Source organism: Carettochelys insculpta, chromosome 24 (assembly GCF_033958435.1).
Source record: "Carettochelys insculpta isolate YL-2023 chromosome 24, ASM3395843v1, whole genome shotgun sequence".
Taxonomy (NCBI): domain Eukaryota; kingdom Metazoa; phylum Chordata; order Testudines; family Carettochelyidae; genus Carettochelys; species Carettochelys insculpta.
The window spans coordinates 7,098,921-7,115,984 of record NC_134160.1 but is presented as its reverse complement, the minus strand read 5'-3'; the positions used below and the strand labels follow the sequence as shown (position 1 = coordinate 7,115,984).

The 17,064-nt window shown below is 47.4% G+C and overlaps 1 protein-coding gene across 19 annotated transcripts in view; it reads right to left on the bottom strand.

Annotated features, from left to right (window-relative positions):
• Positions 1 to 17,064, bottom strand: part of MACF1 (microtubule actin crosslinking factor 1) — a 317,553-nt gene that overhangs the window by 132,613 nt on the left and 167,876 nt on the right. For 18 of the 19 annotated variants that reach the window (XM_074976442.1, XM_074976451.1, XM_074976458.1 and 15 more), the window contains 10 exons: positions 15,774 to 15,857; positions 15,420 to 15,527; positions 14,675 to 14,773; positions 13,570 to 13,722; positions 12,952 to 13,040; positions 12,053 to 12,188; positions 2,908 to 8,253; positions 2,310 to 2,459; positions 1,132 to 1,347; positions 884 to 1,033 (listed from right to left, as the gene is read on the bottom strand). In XM_074976442.1, the coding sequence (XP_074832543.1) occupies positions 884 to 1,033; positions 1,132 to 1,347; positions 2,310 to 2,459; positions 2,908 to 8,253; positions 12,053 to 12,188; positions 12,952 to 13,040; positions 13,570 to 13,722; positions 14,675 to 14,773; positions 15,420 to 15,527; positions 15,774 to 15,857 (6,531 nt within the window). Of the gene's footprint in view, positions 1 to 883; positions 1,034 to 1,131; positions 1,348 to 2,309; positions 2,460 to 2,907; positions 8,254 to 12,052; positions 12,189 to 12,951; positions 13,041 to 13,569; positions 13,723 to 14,674; positions 14,774 to 15,163; positions 15,273 to 15,419; positions 15,528 to 15,773; positions 15,858 to 17,064 lie in introns of those variants that run through there. The other variant, XM_074976456.1, reaches the window with a different exon arrangement.

The window sequence follows — 17,064 nt, the reverse complement described above, 5'->3', positions numbered from 1 at the left end:
TGTGTGGAAAACACTGTTTTTCCACGTCTCCTCCTTTCACTGTGCGCCAGACCCCCCAAGAGTTTGGGAAAGGGCATTCTATCACTGACACCCTAGTCACAGGCCCATTTTTTCTGCTTCTCGATGCAGTGCTGGAGATGTACCCAGCTTCAGAAGGGACTGATTTGACTCGATATGCCAGTTGGCTTCCAGCTTCAGCAATCTACAGATTCCCGTGTAGCAACAAAATCCTCTCCTGGAGCTACTACTTCTTTCAGTCCTGACCCCACCTCCCCAGTATTCCCTGGAAGCTGAGCACTTGGGTGACCCCCCCCACCACCAAAAGAAATTCAGGTGAGCCCAGCTGATTAGCAGAATGCACACTGCTGCCAGCATACATTTCGGCTGATGGTACACTTCTGCACATGCCTCAGCGCATGCAACAAAATTTATTCTGCCCATGGATGGGAAAATACCAAAGGGAACACTGTTCCCTGGCAGCACTGCTTGGCTCTTAAAAGCATAATTCTGTGAGCTACGAAGACCCTCTCCACTGATCAGCGTGAGGCCCACTACCAAGAGATAGCAAAGGGACTTTGTTGCGCAGTAACGGCTTTATTTATTTCTTTGAAGGGCTCAGGAGCAATAGGGTATTTTACTTGTTGCTGAGACAAAGCAGGGAAAAACCCCTCTGGTCCTTTCACCCCCGTGTGGCATTGTTATTCATGCCCCTGAGAGCACAACGCCCACAAAACAGGCTGGAATACTGGCATCTCCTTGTGCAACAATCAACAAAGGGAGAGCCACAAGGAAGCAAGGAGGAAGGCTGGATTAAAAGCACTCCCCCTTCCCTGGAGGTGGCTGCAGTTTTATCTGTCGGGATTAGGTGGGTTGCTATGGCTACCTTATAGTGTTGGAGGCAGCGATTCAAGCTGTTCCCTTCAGTTGTGTTGCGGTAATCATGGCTGTCCAGAGATAATGCGGTATCGCAGATCCAGTCCTGCAGCTCTTCCAGTTTGCCCTCAAGCCTTTTATGCTGGGTTAAGATTTTAGCCTTAAAGCAAAGAGGATGCTCATTAAAACCAGGACACTAACGGAGGAAGAAATGAGGGGTGAGGCAGAAGAGGGAGGAGAGAAGTCGGTGAGGTGTACCTGTTCTGTTTCTGCGGCAGCGCGTAGGTTGAGCAGCCAGGCATTCAAGACATCGCTCACGGAGCTGAAAGACTTCTGAAGGTTCTTGGCGTCTTTCTCCAAAGCTTTCAGCAATTGTTCAGGGACTTCTTGGGGCCAGTTGGCCATAAGCCACTTCACAGATTCCAGCTCCTGAGTCACCGGAGAGGACAGATCCCTCAGCTCCACATCCAGGACCTGAGGCAAAATGGTATCATTAAGTACAAGACTCGATGATTTCAGACTCTCAGCCAGCATTCACAGGGTACGGCTACACTGCACATACAACCTTCCCCCAACCCCCTTGGGGCACAGAGTTTTCGGATACATCTAAACTACCCGGCAGATCGAGCCAGGCAATCTTACAGGGCTCGATTTCGCGTGCCTAGCGGGGCGAACGATTGGAGGTTGACAGTCTTCAATCTCTCAAAGAGTAAGAAACTCTTCTGTTAACCTCCCACAGTGCAGACGGCCAGGTAAGTCGATCGTAGATCAGTCAACTACACCGATGCAATTGCCATAGTTGGCATTGCATATCTACGATCAACTTTAAGGTCTCATGTAGACCACACCTTAGAAACTAGGTCAACTGACTCATGGTCCTTGAGCTAAAAACAGCAGCGTAGAGGTTGCGTGCAAGCTGGTGTGAGGGTCTCATTTGGGCTCCAACTGGAGCCCGGCTTTGTCGACGCTGGCTGAAACAACTGACTCAGGCTTTGAGACTCCATGCCAGCTTGTTTTTTTGTTTTTTTTCTTGCAGTATAGACATAGCCACAGAGAGTCAAAGGCTGGAAGAAACTGGATCCAAACAATATGTGTATCTGCTATTATGACTCATTACCACCTACCAATCCATCCAACTGTTCTCTTCTGGCCAGGTTACAGTAACTCATTCCAGACAGCAAAGCTAAGTGTGAATTAAGTGAATTTGTTGTCAAAGCACCAACAATGACCTGAGCCAGACAGAAAGCTGGAGAGACAGACGCTCCATGTCTGCATTTGAATGTCCTTTAGACTCCAGACTAAAGTTCCCCGTTATGCTTCCAGAAGACAGCAAGCAGCAGCTGGTGTCCAGTGACCTTGTGCACGAACGCTAAACAAACTAGCCCAGAGAGAACATTGGAGCTGAATTAATTTTAGTTCTATGCCCCTCCACCCACCTCAGCCTGATGCAGCAGGTCCTGCAGGGCTTCTAAATTCAGCTCCGCTGGTGGAACCTGTTTAATTTTCATCTCAATATCCCGGAGTACGGACAGATAAGAGACGAGCTTCTCATCATGCTCCAGGCACAGCTGTTTGCTGAACACCGTCTGTGGAGTCAACACACAAAATAGACTTCAGATTGAGTGAGAGAAAAGTACAACAGAATGAGAGACTTAAGAACTTTCTTTCTCAGCAGCTTTCCACCAGAGGGACAGCTCACTTGAGAGATTTACTACAGAGAAAAGAAACGCGCACAGTCTGCCAACAACTCTTAAAAATAGCAACACAACTGCAGTGTTATTGTCAAACTGCTAAAGAGTGGGCTTATGTCGTTGTCCTTTATGTGTGTTATAACTGAGATTTAAATGGTTCCCCCAATACGTCATGGTTTCATTTGCCAAGTCAATTCCCGTTATGATCTTTTGGAGCTGCAACTCCGAGTAGGTCCCCCATACTCACTATATTTATCCTTCTTGCTGTCAACTTAGTTTGTCCAAAATCCTGCTCATTGATATCAAACACATAAATATCCAGGAATTTTAAAAAAATAATTACCTTGGCTGATTTTGCAGACTCTTTTGAAGGCTCCTGCCATCTCTCCCCATCTGCCACAGTTAAGTGTAGTTCTTGATCACGCATGCTGTCCTCTCTCATTATTTCCGAGGGCATCTTTCCTTCTGATTTGAAGGTTGTAGAGGACGCTGCTTCATCTCTGGTGAACTCTGTAGTTGGTTCTTTCAGAGTTTGTTTCTCTAGTTCAGGGATTACAGAGGATTTTAGATCACCCATGGATTCCTTTGTGGTAATTAACTCTGCACTTTTTTTCTCTGCAATACATGCTGCCAAGGATAACAGATCTCTGGTTTCCTCTGTGGTCATTACTTCAAATCTCTCTTTCTCTGATTTATCTGTCATACAGGTGCCTTCACCATTTCTGATCTCCTCTCCAACTATCTCTTGGAGTGCATCTCTCCTGGGGCCAGTGAGGAACTTCTGACCCTCTTTGATAATCTCTTTCAGACCCAGTGTGGTCTCCTCCTTTTTTCTTTCAAGAATTTGTTTCTCACCTACTTCTGTTTGTTTTTGTTCAGCCAGACCACTCAGGAACGCATCCACTGTTTTCTCGGTCGTGGTTTTACGCCTTGATTCCTGAATACCTGACAGCATTTCCCCCTTGACCTTTCGCAACAAAGTTTCTTTGGAATCTGGAATTGGAAGGGACCGTTTTTTCTTAGAAGATTTCACCAGTTTAGTGGTTTCTTCTGGGATATTGATCTGCTTTGGACTCTTTTTTGCAGTTTGCTTCTTTCCGATAGGTTTTCTATTAGGATCACTCAATATTTCTGGAATACCCTGACTTCTGCTCTCGGGAATTTTTGCTTCTGGTCTCGGTGGTTTAGTTTCAGCATGCTGCCTTGTTATTTCATCTACAGGATTGTCTTCAATGTGCTCATCACGAATTGCCATCTCAAAGTGTTTCTTAGCCTTTATGTAGAAGATTTCTTTCTCTCCTTGATTCATAGGAATGGATGCTGCCCCTACTGCTTTTGACCCCTCCTCTGTTCTCTCATTTAAGCTCCTCTGACCTACTTCAGAAGCCATAGCTGTAGCTTCTGTCTTTCCCAGAACCCCATCTTCACTAAAAGAAACTCTCTCTATTCCTCCTTTGTCTCCCTCACCTTGCTGCATCATTTCACCAGCAAATGATTGCTCCTTCCCTGCCCCCAGTCGCGCTCTCTCCTCTTTTACCTTCTCAGCTACTTCTACTTTCTCCCCCAATTCCCCTTTGCAGGCCTCCTTTCGGTTGTTTTCCCTGATCTCTATTTTCTGGGTCTTTATTGCCGTCTCTGAAGATACAGGAATGGTGGCTAACTCCAAGGGAGGCTCAGGGGCCAACTCAGCCTTTCCTAAGAGTTGGCCCACTGTGCCGTCCTCTGATGTTTCAAGAGGATGTGATTTCAGCACCTCTTCTTTCATTACACTCGTTGTCTTCTGTGATTGGTCAACATAAGTCTCTGCAACATCTCCAGCTGCCCTGCAGACCATTGCTTCTCCTCTAGCTTTGAGTTCATCATCATCAGTCATCTCCATGGCAGAACTACAAGGAGCCAAGCTTTCCTCTTTGGCCATTCCATTTTGCAGTAGCGGCCGGGTGTGGCATTTATATTCCCGCTGCTGTTCAGGAGCGGATTTGTCACTGAGTATCCAGGTGCCTTCCTGAACAGCAACTGTTAATTTTTGGCTGATTAATCCTGTTTCAACCGCTTCCTTTAAAGTCACCCTCTTCCCACTATCGGTGTCAATAAGCCCACCTGCCCTCATCTGGTTAGAGGCAATGATTCTCACCATTTCTTCATCCACCACTCCCCATTCCAAAGCAGATATCAGAGACAGTCTTTTGCCCGTACCAGTATGGATAATACCACCCGTGTCCGCTTGAGCCTGCAGTATTCTCATGGTGGGTAACAGGTCTACTTCCCCCAGCTTCACAGCCTGAGCACATGTCAGAGCATTCCCTGTCACCTTGTCCTGGATTCCTCGGAAGGGAACGAGCTCCAGATACCTTTGTCCAGATTCAATGTCAATTTTACATTTCTTTATAAACTCCAAATAGGGAATGATCATGCAGCTCTCGGGATCAACAATTCCATGTTTCACTTCGGAAGACAACAATGCCTTTGCCACAACTGCCTCCGATAACAATCCTTCCTTTACAGCTTTAGACAAAGCCAGCCTCTGGCAAGAAACAGGGTCAACAATGCTTCCACTCAAAGCCTGTATTTCTTGGATTTCATCATGAAAGTCCAAGTTAATTAGCCCTAATGACACTGCCTGGGCTATGGATGTAAGATGCTTTGTTTCTGGATGAATGTAGCGGTTCAGACACACATTTTCAGGCTTGATGAGTTCTTTGCACAAGTCTTGATCAATCAATCCATGTTTCATTGCATTATTTACGGAAAGTCTCATCCCAGACGTGTGGTGAATAATTCCTCCGTCTGCTATCTGCTTGGTCAAGAGTTGAAGGGCTTTCCTCTTATCGAGAAGTCCTTTTTCAATTGACTGGACTATAGTTAAAGGTTCTTTAGTTTTGGGATCCATAATGCCACATGTTTCAGCCTGTAATCCAATGAGCTTCTGTCTAGTTTCATCATCAGCATCTTTTCCTTTAGAAGCTTTCTCTAACTTTATAAGTTCCTCTTGACTCGAGGGCTTGACCAAGCCCAGATTTGAAGCCAAAGTGACTGATATTTTTTTGCCTCGTTTCAAGTCAACGATTCCTCCAGTAACTACTTGTCCTTCTAAAAGTCTCAATGCTGTTTCTTCATCCAGTAGGCCAACCTCAGCCGCATCTTTGACAGAGTAGACAATATTATTACATGGGTCGAAAACGCCACTTATAGCTTTGTCATATGTGAGCACCTTGTGCAGAAGTTTCTCATCCATCAGACCTTCACTAATGACTTCTTTGGTGGTTAATGATTCACAAGTGTGTGAGTCAAAGAATCCACAGAACATTTTCATTTTCTCCATCAGTTTGACAGCTGTGTGGCTGGACACTACACCACAAACTACAGCTTCATTCAGAAGAAGATTCCTGCCTGTCTGTTCACAGTATATACCTCCACTTTGGAGGTGCGCAACCAACTTTGTTAAAGTGCAGTCTTCTTCCAGGTCTGGGGAACGTTTGGGTAGCAAAGAACTTTCACGGATACTAAAATCAACTGATAAATCTTCCACATGCCTTTCTTCTACCTCCAATACTCTCGCGCTTTCAGTTTCTTCTGTTTCTCTTTCTTCCATTTGCTCCTCCCCTCCAGTTTTAAGAGGCACGATTTTGTCTCTATTCACTGATCTGTTCTGAGTGTTTTCCTTATTCAACAAATTATCCCTAAGAGCTTGTCCCTCTAATTCAGATTCCACCCTTCTCTGAATTTTCCCTTGCATGATTTGACACTTCTCTATACTCTCTGGTGCATCCATAGGTATGTACAGTTCTTCTCTCTCACTATCTCGGACATCCTCTGTTAAAAGTTTATCAGCACTGGACTCTATTCCCACCTCCACCAGCATTTCCTTTGCTTCTCTGGGTTTAATTTCAAAGCTGATTTTAATGGTGTCATCAACAGGATCTTGACTCGACAATTCCATCTGATTTCCATTCCTGGTGATATTCAGCCTTTGTTCTTGTCCAGATTCAGCATCAGTTTCACTCTTAATGGAAGCTGACATTGCAGAATTCTCTTCTCGTTCTTTCAGGGTCAGAGTTTCTTCTTTATACTTTGGTGGAAAACTTCCAATTTGTATCACTGGATTTTTGTCATTTGGAGAAGCACTTTTGGGCACTTCTTTCAAAGAGGCAAATTGAAATCCAAGTTCCTTCAAAGCCCAATAACTGTAGGGCTCCCTTTCAGTAGCTGTATTCTCCCAGTCTTCTACCTCCTCGAGAACTTTGTAACTGTCCTTAGTCTCTTCCAACAGCTGAGTACTTGATCCGTTTTCTTGGGCTTGGAGAACGGCATTAGTGAGGTCATTTAACTCTCCATCTACTAGGAGCACCCTGTGGCCATTGTGGATGTTGACATAACTGTGGGTCATCAAATGAAATATCAGTCTATCATCCTCACTCCTTAGAAGAGGGCAACTTTGGTCTTTGTGACAAAGGAGACTCCTTCCTGCAGAGCCCGTGTTCGGTTTGCTTCCCTCCGGAGAGCCGGTCAGCTGCATCCTGGGCATCACATCAGGCATGATGGTAGCTTTTAGCTTCTTGGCAACATCTCTCTCCAAGATACCATTCTCTACTGCTTTCTTCCAGGTCAAGATCTCTGTGGTTTCCGGTATGAAGAGAGCTGTGATGTGTTGCCTGTTACTAAGGATCTGATGAGCCAGCTCACTCGACAGGATACCCTGCTCTAGGGCATCTGCCACTGGTTGGATCTCACCTGACTCAGGCCATAGGAGCCCCATAAAGGACCAAAGGGACTCCAAGATCACCAACACAATCCTTGAGGCTACTAAGTCTCTCTTTACTGCTTCGTCTATGGTCAGTCTCTCTCCCGTGACTGTATCTATAATGCCACCTGTCTGAAGTTGTCGGATCAGGAGTGCACATGCCATATCCTGGTCAATCAAATTATGTCTCACTGCCTCGTCCACAGTAAGTCTGTGCCCTGTTCTGGGGTCTACAATGCCCCCAGCAAAAAGCTGAGCTTCCAACAACCGCACAGTGACCTGCCTATCTATCAGCCCCTCCTGGACAGCACGGAAGATGCTAACTTTCCGGCCTGATTTCAAGCTCACCATCCCACCCACTAGCTGCTTGACGGGCAGCAACCTCAGGCCAGTCTCCTGGTGAATGATACATCGCTCCATTAACTCTGTCAGGCTGACTTTTTTGGCTGTGTTGGGGTCGATCAAATTCCTGCACGATCTTAGGCGAGATGCCAGTTTTGCACAAAGCTGAGTAGTTATGAGGCCTTCTTGAACAGCTTCTTCCAAGCTGATCCGGCCCTGACTTGAAGGGTCTAGAAATCCCCCGGTAACAAAGCAAATTTCTAATATCTTCAGTCCGATGCCCTCACTGATTTGTCCCTCTTCTATTGCCGAAACAACAGGCAGCAACCGTTTTCCTTCGAAGCCAGTTTGGCGGATCAGAAGAAGGGTCTCCTGCAACTCCCGCAAAACCTGGAAGATCTGGTGATCAAGGAGGTTTCTCGCCAGGCCATCCGCCAAAGAAACTCTCTCGTTGGTCTCGGGAACAACTATGCCACACGTGATAACCTGAGCCTCCAGCAGCATGAGGCCTGTGTCTTGGTCTATGAGACCTTTCTGCATGGCCCCAAAGATAGGGAATATTTCCACCGTGCCCAAATCTACGACTCCCGCAACTGGGTTGCATCCCTAAAAGTGGAAAGAGAAAATAAAAATCAAATCAGAATCACAGCAGCTGCTGAAAGCAAACCATCCTTTCAAGTAACCACAGTGCATCAAGTTCAGGGATGTCTCAGTTTCCAGGCAAAGGGTGAGAGGGACCAAGACGACCAGAAAGCAGACCCCAGTGGGTATGAAATGCAACTCCGAATGCATCCCGGCCAGAAGCTTGTGTGCAAAATTAGGTATTTTCTAATTTGCATGTTGTTTTAGAGCTCCTCTCACCTCCCACATGGAAGCATAGAGCCATGTATGACACCCACCATTACACATCGCAGCAAAGCAGCAAAGCCCCAAGTTTCTCCTGTCCCACTGAAAGACCAACCAAGGAACACATTCAGGCAGACACACCCAATAGCCCGTCAAGGTTTCATTCAAAAGGGAAAGGACGAGACAAACCCCTTTTCGTGCTCTCAATGGGGCAAAAGAACAAAAGGAAAAGCACTTTCAGCGGTTTGGGAAACTTCCATGAGTATAACTGCTCCCACAGCGCCTATCATGCAGATCTGCGGAGCCTGCCATCAAGAGAAAGAGGGAACTCTGTGGCAGATACCAGCCCTCCAGTTACAGCCATGCACCAAAAGGCAGGGAAGTTGCCTCTGCCCAGGCAAACGGGCTCCAGTAGCGCATTCTCTGGCACTGCTACCACAATTCCCCTCACGGGAGTATTTCAGAAAATTAAAAAAAAAAAATCTAGGAGCTTAGACTAGACTGCACTAGGTGCCAGGTGGAAAGCAATGGGATCAGGACTGATGCTCAGAAACTAGTTTCAGCCTCAGGTGCTTCTGGGAGAACTTCTTCTTGGTGGTATTAACGCAAGCAGGAGAACGCCTGGAGGAAGGAGGAATCTCAAAGCTGGTGAAATGGGAAGCAGCATCCTCTACTGGTTTCCACACTCCTGCTGCTCAGCTATGAGGGCCTGCGATACTGGAAGAGACCCCAGAGGGGATCCCATGCAGAGCAGGGAAACACGGGAATTTGGCTTTTGTGACTAATGGAAGCTTAATATCTTTAATAGTCTCAGAGGAGGAGCTGTGTTAGTCTTTAGCCTCACAAAAATGAACACATTAAACAAAAAGCAATCCTGTAGCACCTTAAAGTTTTATTCGTTAGGTAATGAGCTTTTGTGATGCATCTGATGAAGCAGGTCGTTGCCCATGAAAGCTTATGCTCCAAAATAGCTGTTAGTCTATAAGGTGCCACAAGACTTAGTGTTCTCGAAGCTACAGACTAACACAGCTACCTCTCTGATGAAGAAAATTGTTAGTCTTCAAGGTGCTACAGGACTGCTTGTTTTTCTCCTATCTTTAAGACACTCCTATTTCTCTGTTTGCAAACCCACCTTGTAGTTCCACACAGCAAGGCTGACAGTCACTGTGGGTATGGGGGCTGCAAGGTGTGGGGGGCGGGGCCTGGAGCAGAGCAGGCCTGGTTCCACAGGCCATGGCTATTTGAAAATGGTGACTTTCGAACACACAACTTCCAGGAAGTTGGTCTGGATTTACTCTCACACTACTTTAATAGGTTAGATTGGGGTGGGGGCGGGGAGTGATTAGAAGGCTCTTCAAAGCTCTGAGACCACCTCATGCACGTTCCACACCGAAAAAGCCACAGAAAGACAGAAGAAGAGAGAGGGACATAAAAGGCTTTTACTTACCAGAACTGCCGAGTGTGCCTGGAGCAGTTAAACACAGAACCTTACGGAGCAGCTCAGCCGTATCACACACACAGTGTAAAGCTTGGGGTTAGCGTCCAGCATGCGACTGTTTTGTTTGGCAAAAAAGAACCCCCCCGGCGCAGGTCGTCCTCTTTTCGCTTTGGGGGGGGCGGGGGTTGGTGTTTAAAATTCCAGAGGGTTAGTTAAACTTGTAAGCAAGGATGTCAGTTAATTGTAACCGTACTTGACATGAAACACAAACTGTACAGGGACACATCATGCTCAATGGGGCGCAAGCGGCGCTTTCGCTCTGGTTTCATCTTTTTTTTTAAATTTTTTATCCTTTCACGGACATTTCCAGCAAGCGAAGGTTAAAAATTCTTCATGGGCTCCCTTCTACAATGAAGCAACTGTACCATAAAGCAATGATAGCCTCACTGATACAACCCTCTGACGGGAGAGATATCCATAATAAAAGTCCTACGGTAGCCTCTTCTAAATAGCTCTAATCCCTTCCGACTTTTGGGCCCGTGACTCTACTCTGCCCTCTATGCTCATCTTGGTTAGTCGGAAGGCCACAAATCGGAGGGCCTGTCATAAACAGGAAGCAAAATAAACCCCTTTCTGCAAAGCAGAAATGTAGAAGGAAACTAACCCCTTTCCCCAATATTTTCATGCTGTAGCACACTGTAGGGAAGACTTTCCTATAAAACCTTTTCCCTTTCTGTGGGAGGAGCAAGGAAAGAAAAGAATGAGCATCCTTCAAACCTGCAGGGCCATGTTTAGCTTCTTTCTGGCAGCAGTGATAGGCAGCTTTGATGACATGACAATTTAATGGGGAGATTGTGATCTCTAAGGCCGAAGTCATTGCTATAGTGTCATCATGAGCTTTTTGCTGCTAGAAAGAGTGTGAAAATGATGTGCACTAAAAAAAGCCAAAACAAACAAACAAAAAAATAAATAAAAATCACTGGGACAGAGCTATCTGAACCAGGATAGAAATACACCTCTTGGTAGAGAAATAATTATGCTTTATTTGTATGCATCCAGCTTTGAAAGCGTGGGAGTTCAGATTGCCCATAAACAAACGCAGTGGCCTTCCCATCCTTTTCTCTTGATCTGCTGGGCAGGGATTTCCCTCACTGATCCAGTTTCAATTTTGGCTGTCATAAAATCACGCCCCAATTGGCCAGTGCTTCAAAATACAGGGAGCCAGCAAGCAAACACACAGATATCTCCATCGGACACATGTATATACATTTACATACACACACAGGTATATCCATGAATGACTGCAGACAGCTAGCACCGATAACAGAGGAGATAGGAAGGAACTTCAAAACCCTTCCCACCTAGCGCATGAGTATAACGTGAAAAGGAGATTGACAGGAATGTGATCGGATGCAAATGAGAGATGGAAAGGGGTCCAGCTACTCAGTCAGTGATGGCCTCTCAGATTAGCCGAGCGTCTAAGTGCAGGGCTACGTTCCACACCGAGAGGAACTCAATTCAAGGCAAGTCTCACAAGTCCATTCCACCCTTAATGTGTGAAGGTATGAGAAAGGTCACCCCTGTGCCAGTCCTTACACAGCCGGCCTTCTAGTGAGAGATGCAAACAAAATGTCCTTGCAGGCAGAGCTTAGGGGGTGCCAGGCTTCAGGCCCAGCAGTTCTCATTATAAACAAAGCACTGCTTGCAGGTCTCAGCTGTGTCCTACAGGACTGCACCCTCTGTTTTAAAAAACTAAGAGGCTACTCCATGGCCGCTCTGTCTGCCTCTTAGGTGAGAAGTCCACTTCACTTCCTTCCCATTACAAGACTAAGTCAACTCTGTGGCATGGGGAGCAGCCCTGATTGACACCACCGCAGAGAACCATCCCCCAACGCCCTGTGACAATACGAAAGCTTCTTTTAATTGGCCTCCTATCACCAACTCAGCCCGGACCCCAGAGTGCAATGTATGGGACAGCATGGAAGGGTGTGAGATTAATAACCAAGTCAACGGGCTGTGAATGGCTGGTGGTCATGAGACACGCAACCAAGCAAAGCCACTTTCATGCCTGGAGGAGGAAAGGTAACTCAGATCTGTGATCGATGGTGTGGAAACCAGTACCTTGTGCTCTGTCTCCTGGGCCAGCTGGCTCTGAAGCTGCTGAAGCTGTTCTGCAGAGTCACTGCAGAGCTGATGGTAAGTCTCCTTTAAGTCACTGAGCTGGGTGGAAATTTGTTCCTTCTCTTGGTCAGAAAGCCTGCAAGAGGGGACAGGTCATCTCTTCATGGAGTCTGAGAAAGTCACACGCAGCTCCATTTTCTTCTCCGGCCACAAAATATGGTAAAAACACAGCGGAATCCCTGCTGCACACTACTAATGCCAGTAATACTCTGCTGAGTGCAGTGACCGAATCAGGAATGCAACTACACGAAACAGCTGAGGTCATCAACTACCAAGGTTGGGTGAAACAGTCACCACAAAATTAACTGTTGTCACATTCTGGTTCAAATTCACAAAAACAGTTCCATGTCAGGGAAAAGAGCAAAAACATGTCATTTTCCACTACAAAAATGGGCTTATTTTTCTTCACATCCACTAACTTTTCAGTGTTCCAAAATTCTGTTCTGCCTGAGATACAATCGCACATTTAACCACACCAGATTTGAATTTTCATGCTTCAGTTCAAAACTGCAGCGCATTTTAGCCAAAAGCAAAAAGTTCCCGGGATGTAAAATCACCTGAAACATATCTGGGACTCTCTAGTGGGGCCAACTTTTTGAGAACACTTGCCGTTTTCACACACACCTCGTCACTTCTTACAACAGTCCTTTGGACTCAAACAGCACCTGCCACCAGAAGTCTGCCATCACTCTGTTCACATAATCTGGTCATTAGATTTCAGGTTACTCGAGACTAATTTCCTCTGTATTTTACAATCACGCTGTCTTTTGTGACAAAGATGCGTGCTACCTTTCCCCAGTTTTCTTTTGCCTTCCCACCACGACTTGCACTGTACTCACTTGTGGCCGTGTTTTGCAAGGAAGATCTGTGCAGTTTTGATAGCCTCTGAGACCTGCTCTTTCCTCGCAGCTAGCTCCTCACTGAGAGCCTGTTGAGAACAGGAGGAAAGCTCAATTGCAGGTTGGAAAGAAGGGCAGCAATTCCCCAAGCATAGAGCACACGCTGTGTTACACAGGAAGCACCAAGGTTTTGGGGAGCTCATTCTGAACTAGCACATGGGTCAGAAACCCCTGCCATATGAGCTGATTTTCACCAGCATGTGAGTCAGGAGCTCAGCCCTGCTCCTCTTCCCCCATGCAGCCGGGAGCTTAACACAAGATTAACAAAAGACCAGCTAAAGCTACCAACCACCACCAAACCGGTAAAGCTCTGCATCTTCACTTATTTATGAATGAAGCTGTTGTAAGTAGGACTTAGTGACTTCAAAAGGTATCACGAGCACTTGAACCATCCATAGAGGTCAAAACTCACATTTCGGCACTCCACCTTGGAAAGGCTGCTGACCCCCGAACTAGCAGAGCAATGTAGTTTTAAGCATAAACAACAGGAGTACAAAGGTGACCAGGTTCAGGTGCCAGGCACATATTAGACAGGGGGACACAGGACTCTTCATTTACCTGCTGCTCCGAGATAGATTTCTCAATGTCTCCCAGCTCTTTGCTCTTGGGTGGGACAGTCCTGACCTGTGAGCTCTGTTTCAAACCAGAGACCCAGCCCAGGAGTTGCTTCACCTTGTCCACATGTTCCTGTTTCTCCTCCTCCACTATTTTCTAGAAATGGGGCAGATAGGAACACATCCAGCATTAATGTACAGAAAGGTCCAAAATTACCGGTACAGCCAGAGCACAGCTGCCCCCGCCCTCCCCAACGAAAATCTGTCAGCTCCCAATGGCAAGTGTCTGGCCAATAGGAGCTCAGAGATTTTGCTGGGGCGGGAGCACTGCGCTGAGCCTCCCTGTCTGGAGCCGAGAGCCATACGGAGCAAGCTTGACCAGTCGGGAACTGCAGCAGGTGAGGAGCCTGCCTCAGAGGGCTGCTGGCTGGGACCTGCCTAGGTAAGCGCCTCCCAGCTAGAGCCTCTCTCTGGCTCCTCAAATCTCTGCCCCAGGTCACCACCCAAGCTCTCTGCACCCCACTGCCCCAAAGTCACAACTCGCTCCCAGACCCTGCACTCCTCTTCCCTCCGATCAGAATCCTCTCCTGCACCCACATAAGCTCCCACACCCTGCGTCAGGTCACAACCCCCTCCTTCAGCCAAACTCCCTCCCAGGTCCTATCCCCTGCTTCCAGCTCCCTTCTGCACCCAACATCCATCCCAGACCCTGCACCCCCTCCATAGAAAAGTACGACCCTTGACCACTTACCAAAATCTTGGAATGACTCCTCCATCAAAAATTATTGCCCACCCCGCTTCCCTCTTGCTCTCTCTGCCATTACCCCTCCATCTCTCCCCCACTTCTAACTGGGGAGGCTTTTAAAGGCCTCCAACAGGCCTGAAGTGAAGTCAGTTGGCGCCAGTCTGCCTGGGCCAGCTCCCTGCTAGCTGCTCCTAACTGTCCTGCATCCCTCCACCTCTAATAAGCACCTCTAATGAGTCCCGCCTCCTCTCTTGGGCTTCTGTTCCCTACTCCATAGCAGCCCTCTGGCCTGACCCGGCCACACTTGCTAAGTAGGGGAGTTAAACTCCCCCAGGAATTAAACCAGTCTACAAACTATCCTCACCTCCTCTTCTTCCAGCCGCCGGAGAGCGTCGCTGATGTACTTCACGTGCTGCGTGGTTAACGTCACCAGCGCCGTGTAGCGCGTCCGTAAATCCATGAACTAAACGAGCCAAAACAAAGCCACCGCGCCTCAGTAGGAACTCTGGCTTACACCGCCCTAATATTTCACAGCGTTAAGAAACGGGGACAGCACCTCTCCTTCAGAAAGAGCCCCAAGCACTTCACAGACTAGGTACGTGACGGCACCACTGAATGAGGGTGAGGGTGAGACTGAGATGGAGGGTGGCAGCCACCTGCTGCGTGGCATGCTGCACAGCAGTGGGCGAGGAGGGAAAGCTTTGGTCAAGGACACCAGGGCAAAACCTTCTCTTATAAAAAAATCTGGGGATCTTTCATTTCCACATGGACCTTTTTCTTTTAAAATTCCCCCCAAAGGTCTCATCCAAAAGATCCACACGCAATTATACTGCATGGAACTCTGTTTATTTACCTTGGAAGGCTGAAGGGCTGAGTTGACCCTGTTGGGATTTGAACCTGTGGTTACAAGGAGTCCAGGTATTTCATACCTGATGCATAGAGCACTAAGCCATCCTCTTTGGCTAATAAAAAAAAAACCATGAGGGTGGAAACTTTTACGCAAGAGTTCAGCAGAAAGGAGCTATTTTCACAGACAGGCTGCTCATCTGTCTTCCAGGAGCAGAGGAACCTCTCACATGCAAGGGCAGAAAGGCAGGTAGGCCATTTACCTCTTGGGTGATAGCATCTGAGGAGGAAAGCATGCGTCTGCGTTTCACGGGAGATTTCTGCTGTGATTCCACAAACGCCCTGTACGTCATGAGCTGGAGCTCATAGTCCTGCAAATAAAAGGCAGCAGTGGGTGGGGAGGATTTTGAATGGTTACCTACTCAGTCTAACAGGGGCATTTTCAGGTCTCTGAGCAGCTCATTCTCATTCTCCGCACACTGAACCAGAATCACCAAAGCCAACAAGAGAAGAATTTTGTCTCCCTCCGGGCTTCAGAGAACAGAATACGCAGACAGTGGCTGTGCAGTTGACACCAAGCCCAGTGTCCACCTCCGATTTAAGAAACACATCATTACCTTGACAGCAGCAGAGTACTGCTGTGAGAATTTCTGACACTGGTCTAGTTTGGCTTGATTTCTGTCGATGACCACCACCAAAGCCTTGGACAAAAAAAAACAAAGACAAAAAGTAATGTGAATAACTGCTCCAGGTCAAGATTTCTCTCAGTCTCTCTCTCACACACACAACACCTCTAAAATGAAATTTTCTTATTTCCCTTTCTGACTCATGAGGCCCACCACTTTCCTATCAAACTTGTTCTAAATTGCCAGGTTACGTGCCTGCTGCAGATGTCTCTGTAGTCCTCAAGCAACTGCCTTTCCATCCACCCGTACATTAAAGACACACTGTGCAGTGTTTGTGATCATCTAAGTCTGACCTCTTCTACAACCCAAGCCACAGAGCAGGGATGACATACTGACTAAAACCCTTGTACTCCGAGCGGAGCACAGACCATCTACAAGTCTCCTCCACTTCACTCTGTCTCGAGACAAATCTTCTAGCTGACTTCAGGGGTACCCCAGTGGTTGTCCTTCAAGCTCAGTAGATCTTCACCACATTGTCCAAGGTTTCCGTCTTGCATTTTCCTTGTGGGTTCCGTGCGAGAGCTTGATGGGCTGTGCTGGACGATGGTTTTCTGAGTGTGGCCCAGCCATCCCCACTTTCTTCTCTTGATTTGAATGACAAGCGGTTCTTGTCCTGCTCTGTTCCAAACCTCCTCGCTTGTGACCACATCTTGCCATTTGATGCGAAGGACGTACCTCAGACATCTGTTTATGAATGTCTGTGGCTTGTGATTTGAAGACTTTTTAGTACGCCAGCTCACGCACCCACATAAGAGAGTACTCTTCGCATTTGTGTTGAAGATCCGCAGCTTCATCGTCGCAGTTATCATCTGTGATCTCCATACGGGATGAATGGGCAACCACTAGTCGTGGGTGTGCCACATGAATAGCCCTCCTTCACCTCAGTGGGCCTCAGCAGCCCACTGGGGTCCCAGCTGTGGCCTCCCCACCCTCCAGCTCTCATGCAGCTGGAGTATGCAAATAGCCTGACTGCTGCTCTGTTCCAGCTCCTCCCACAGCTGATTCACCCCACTCCAGCTCTCGGAAGGAAGGGGAGGAATAGGGACAGAGCGCAAATCAGGTGATTCATATGCGTCGTAGATGCTGGGGGGAGCGGGGTGAAGCAAGGAAGTGTGGGACTCCTGTGGAGGAGGGAGAAAGTCGGGGGCTTTGCAGGTTGCCCAGCACTGTCTTAGAATTTACCTGAAACAATTCCTAGAGCAGAGCTTTTGGAAAAGCAGCC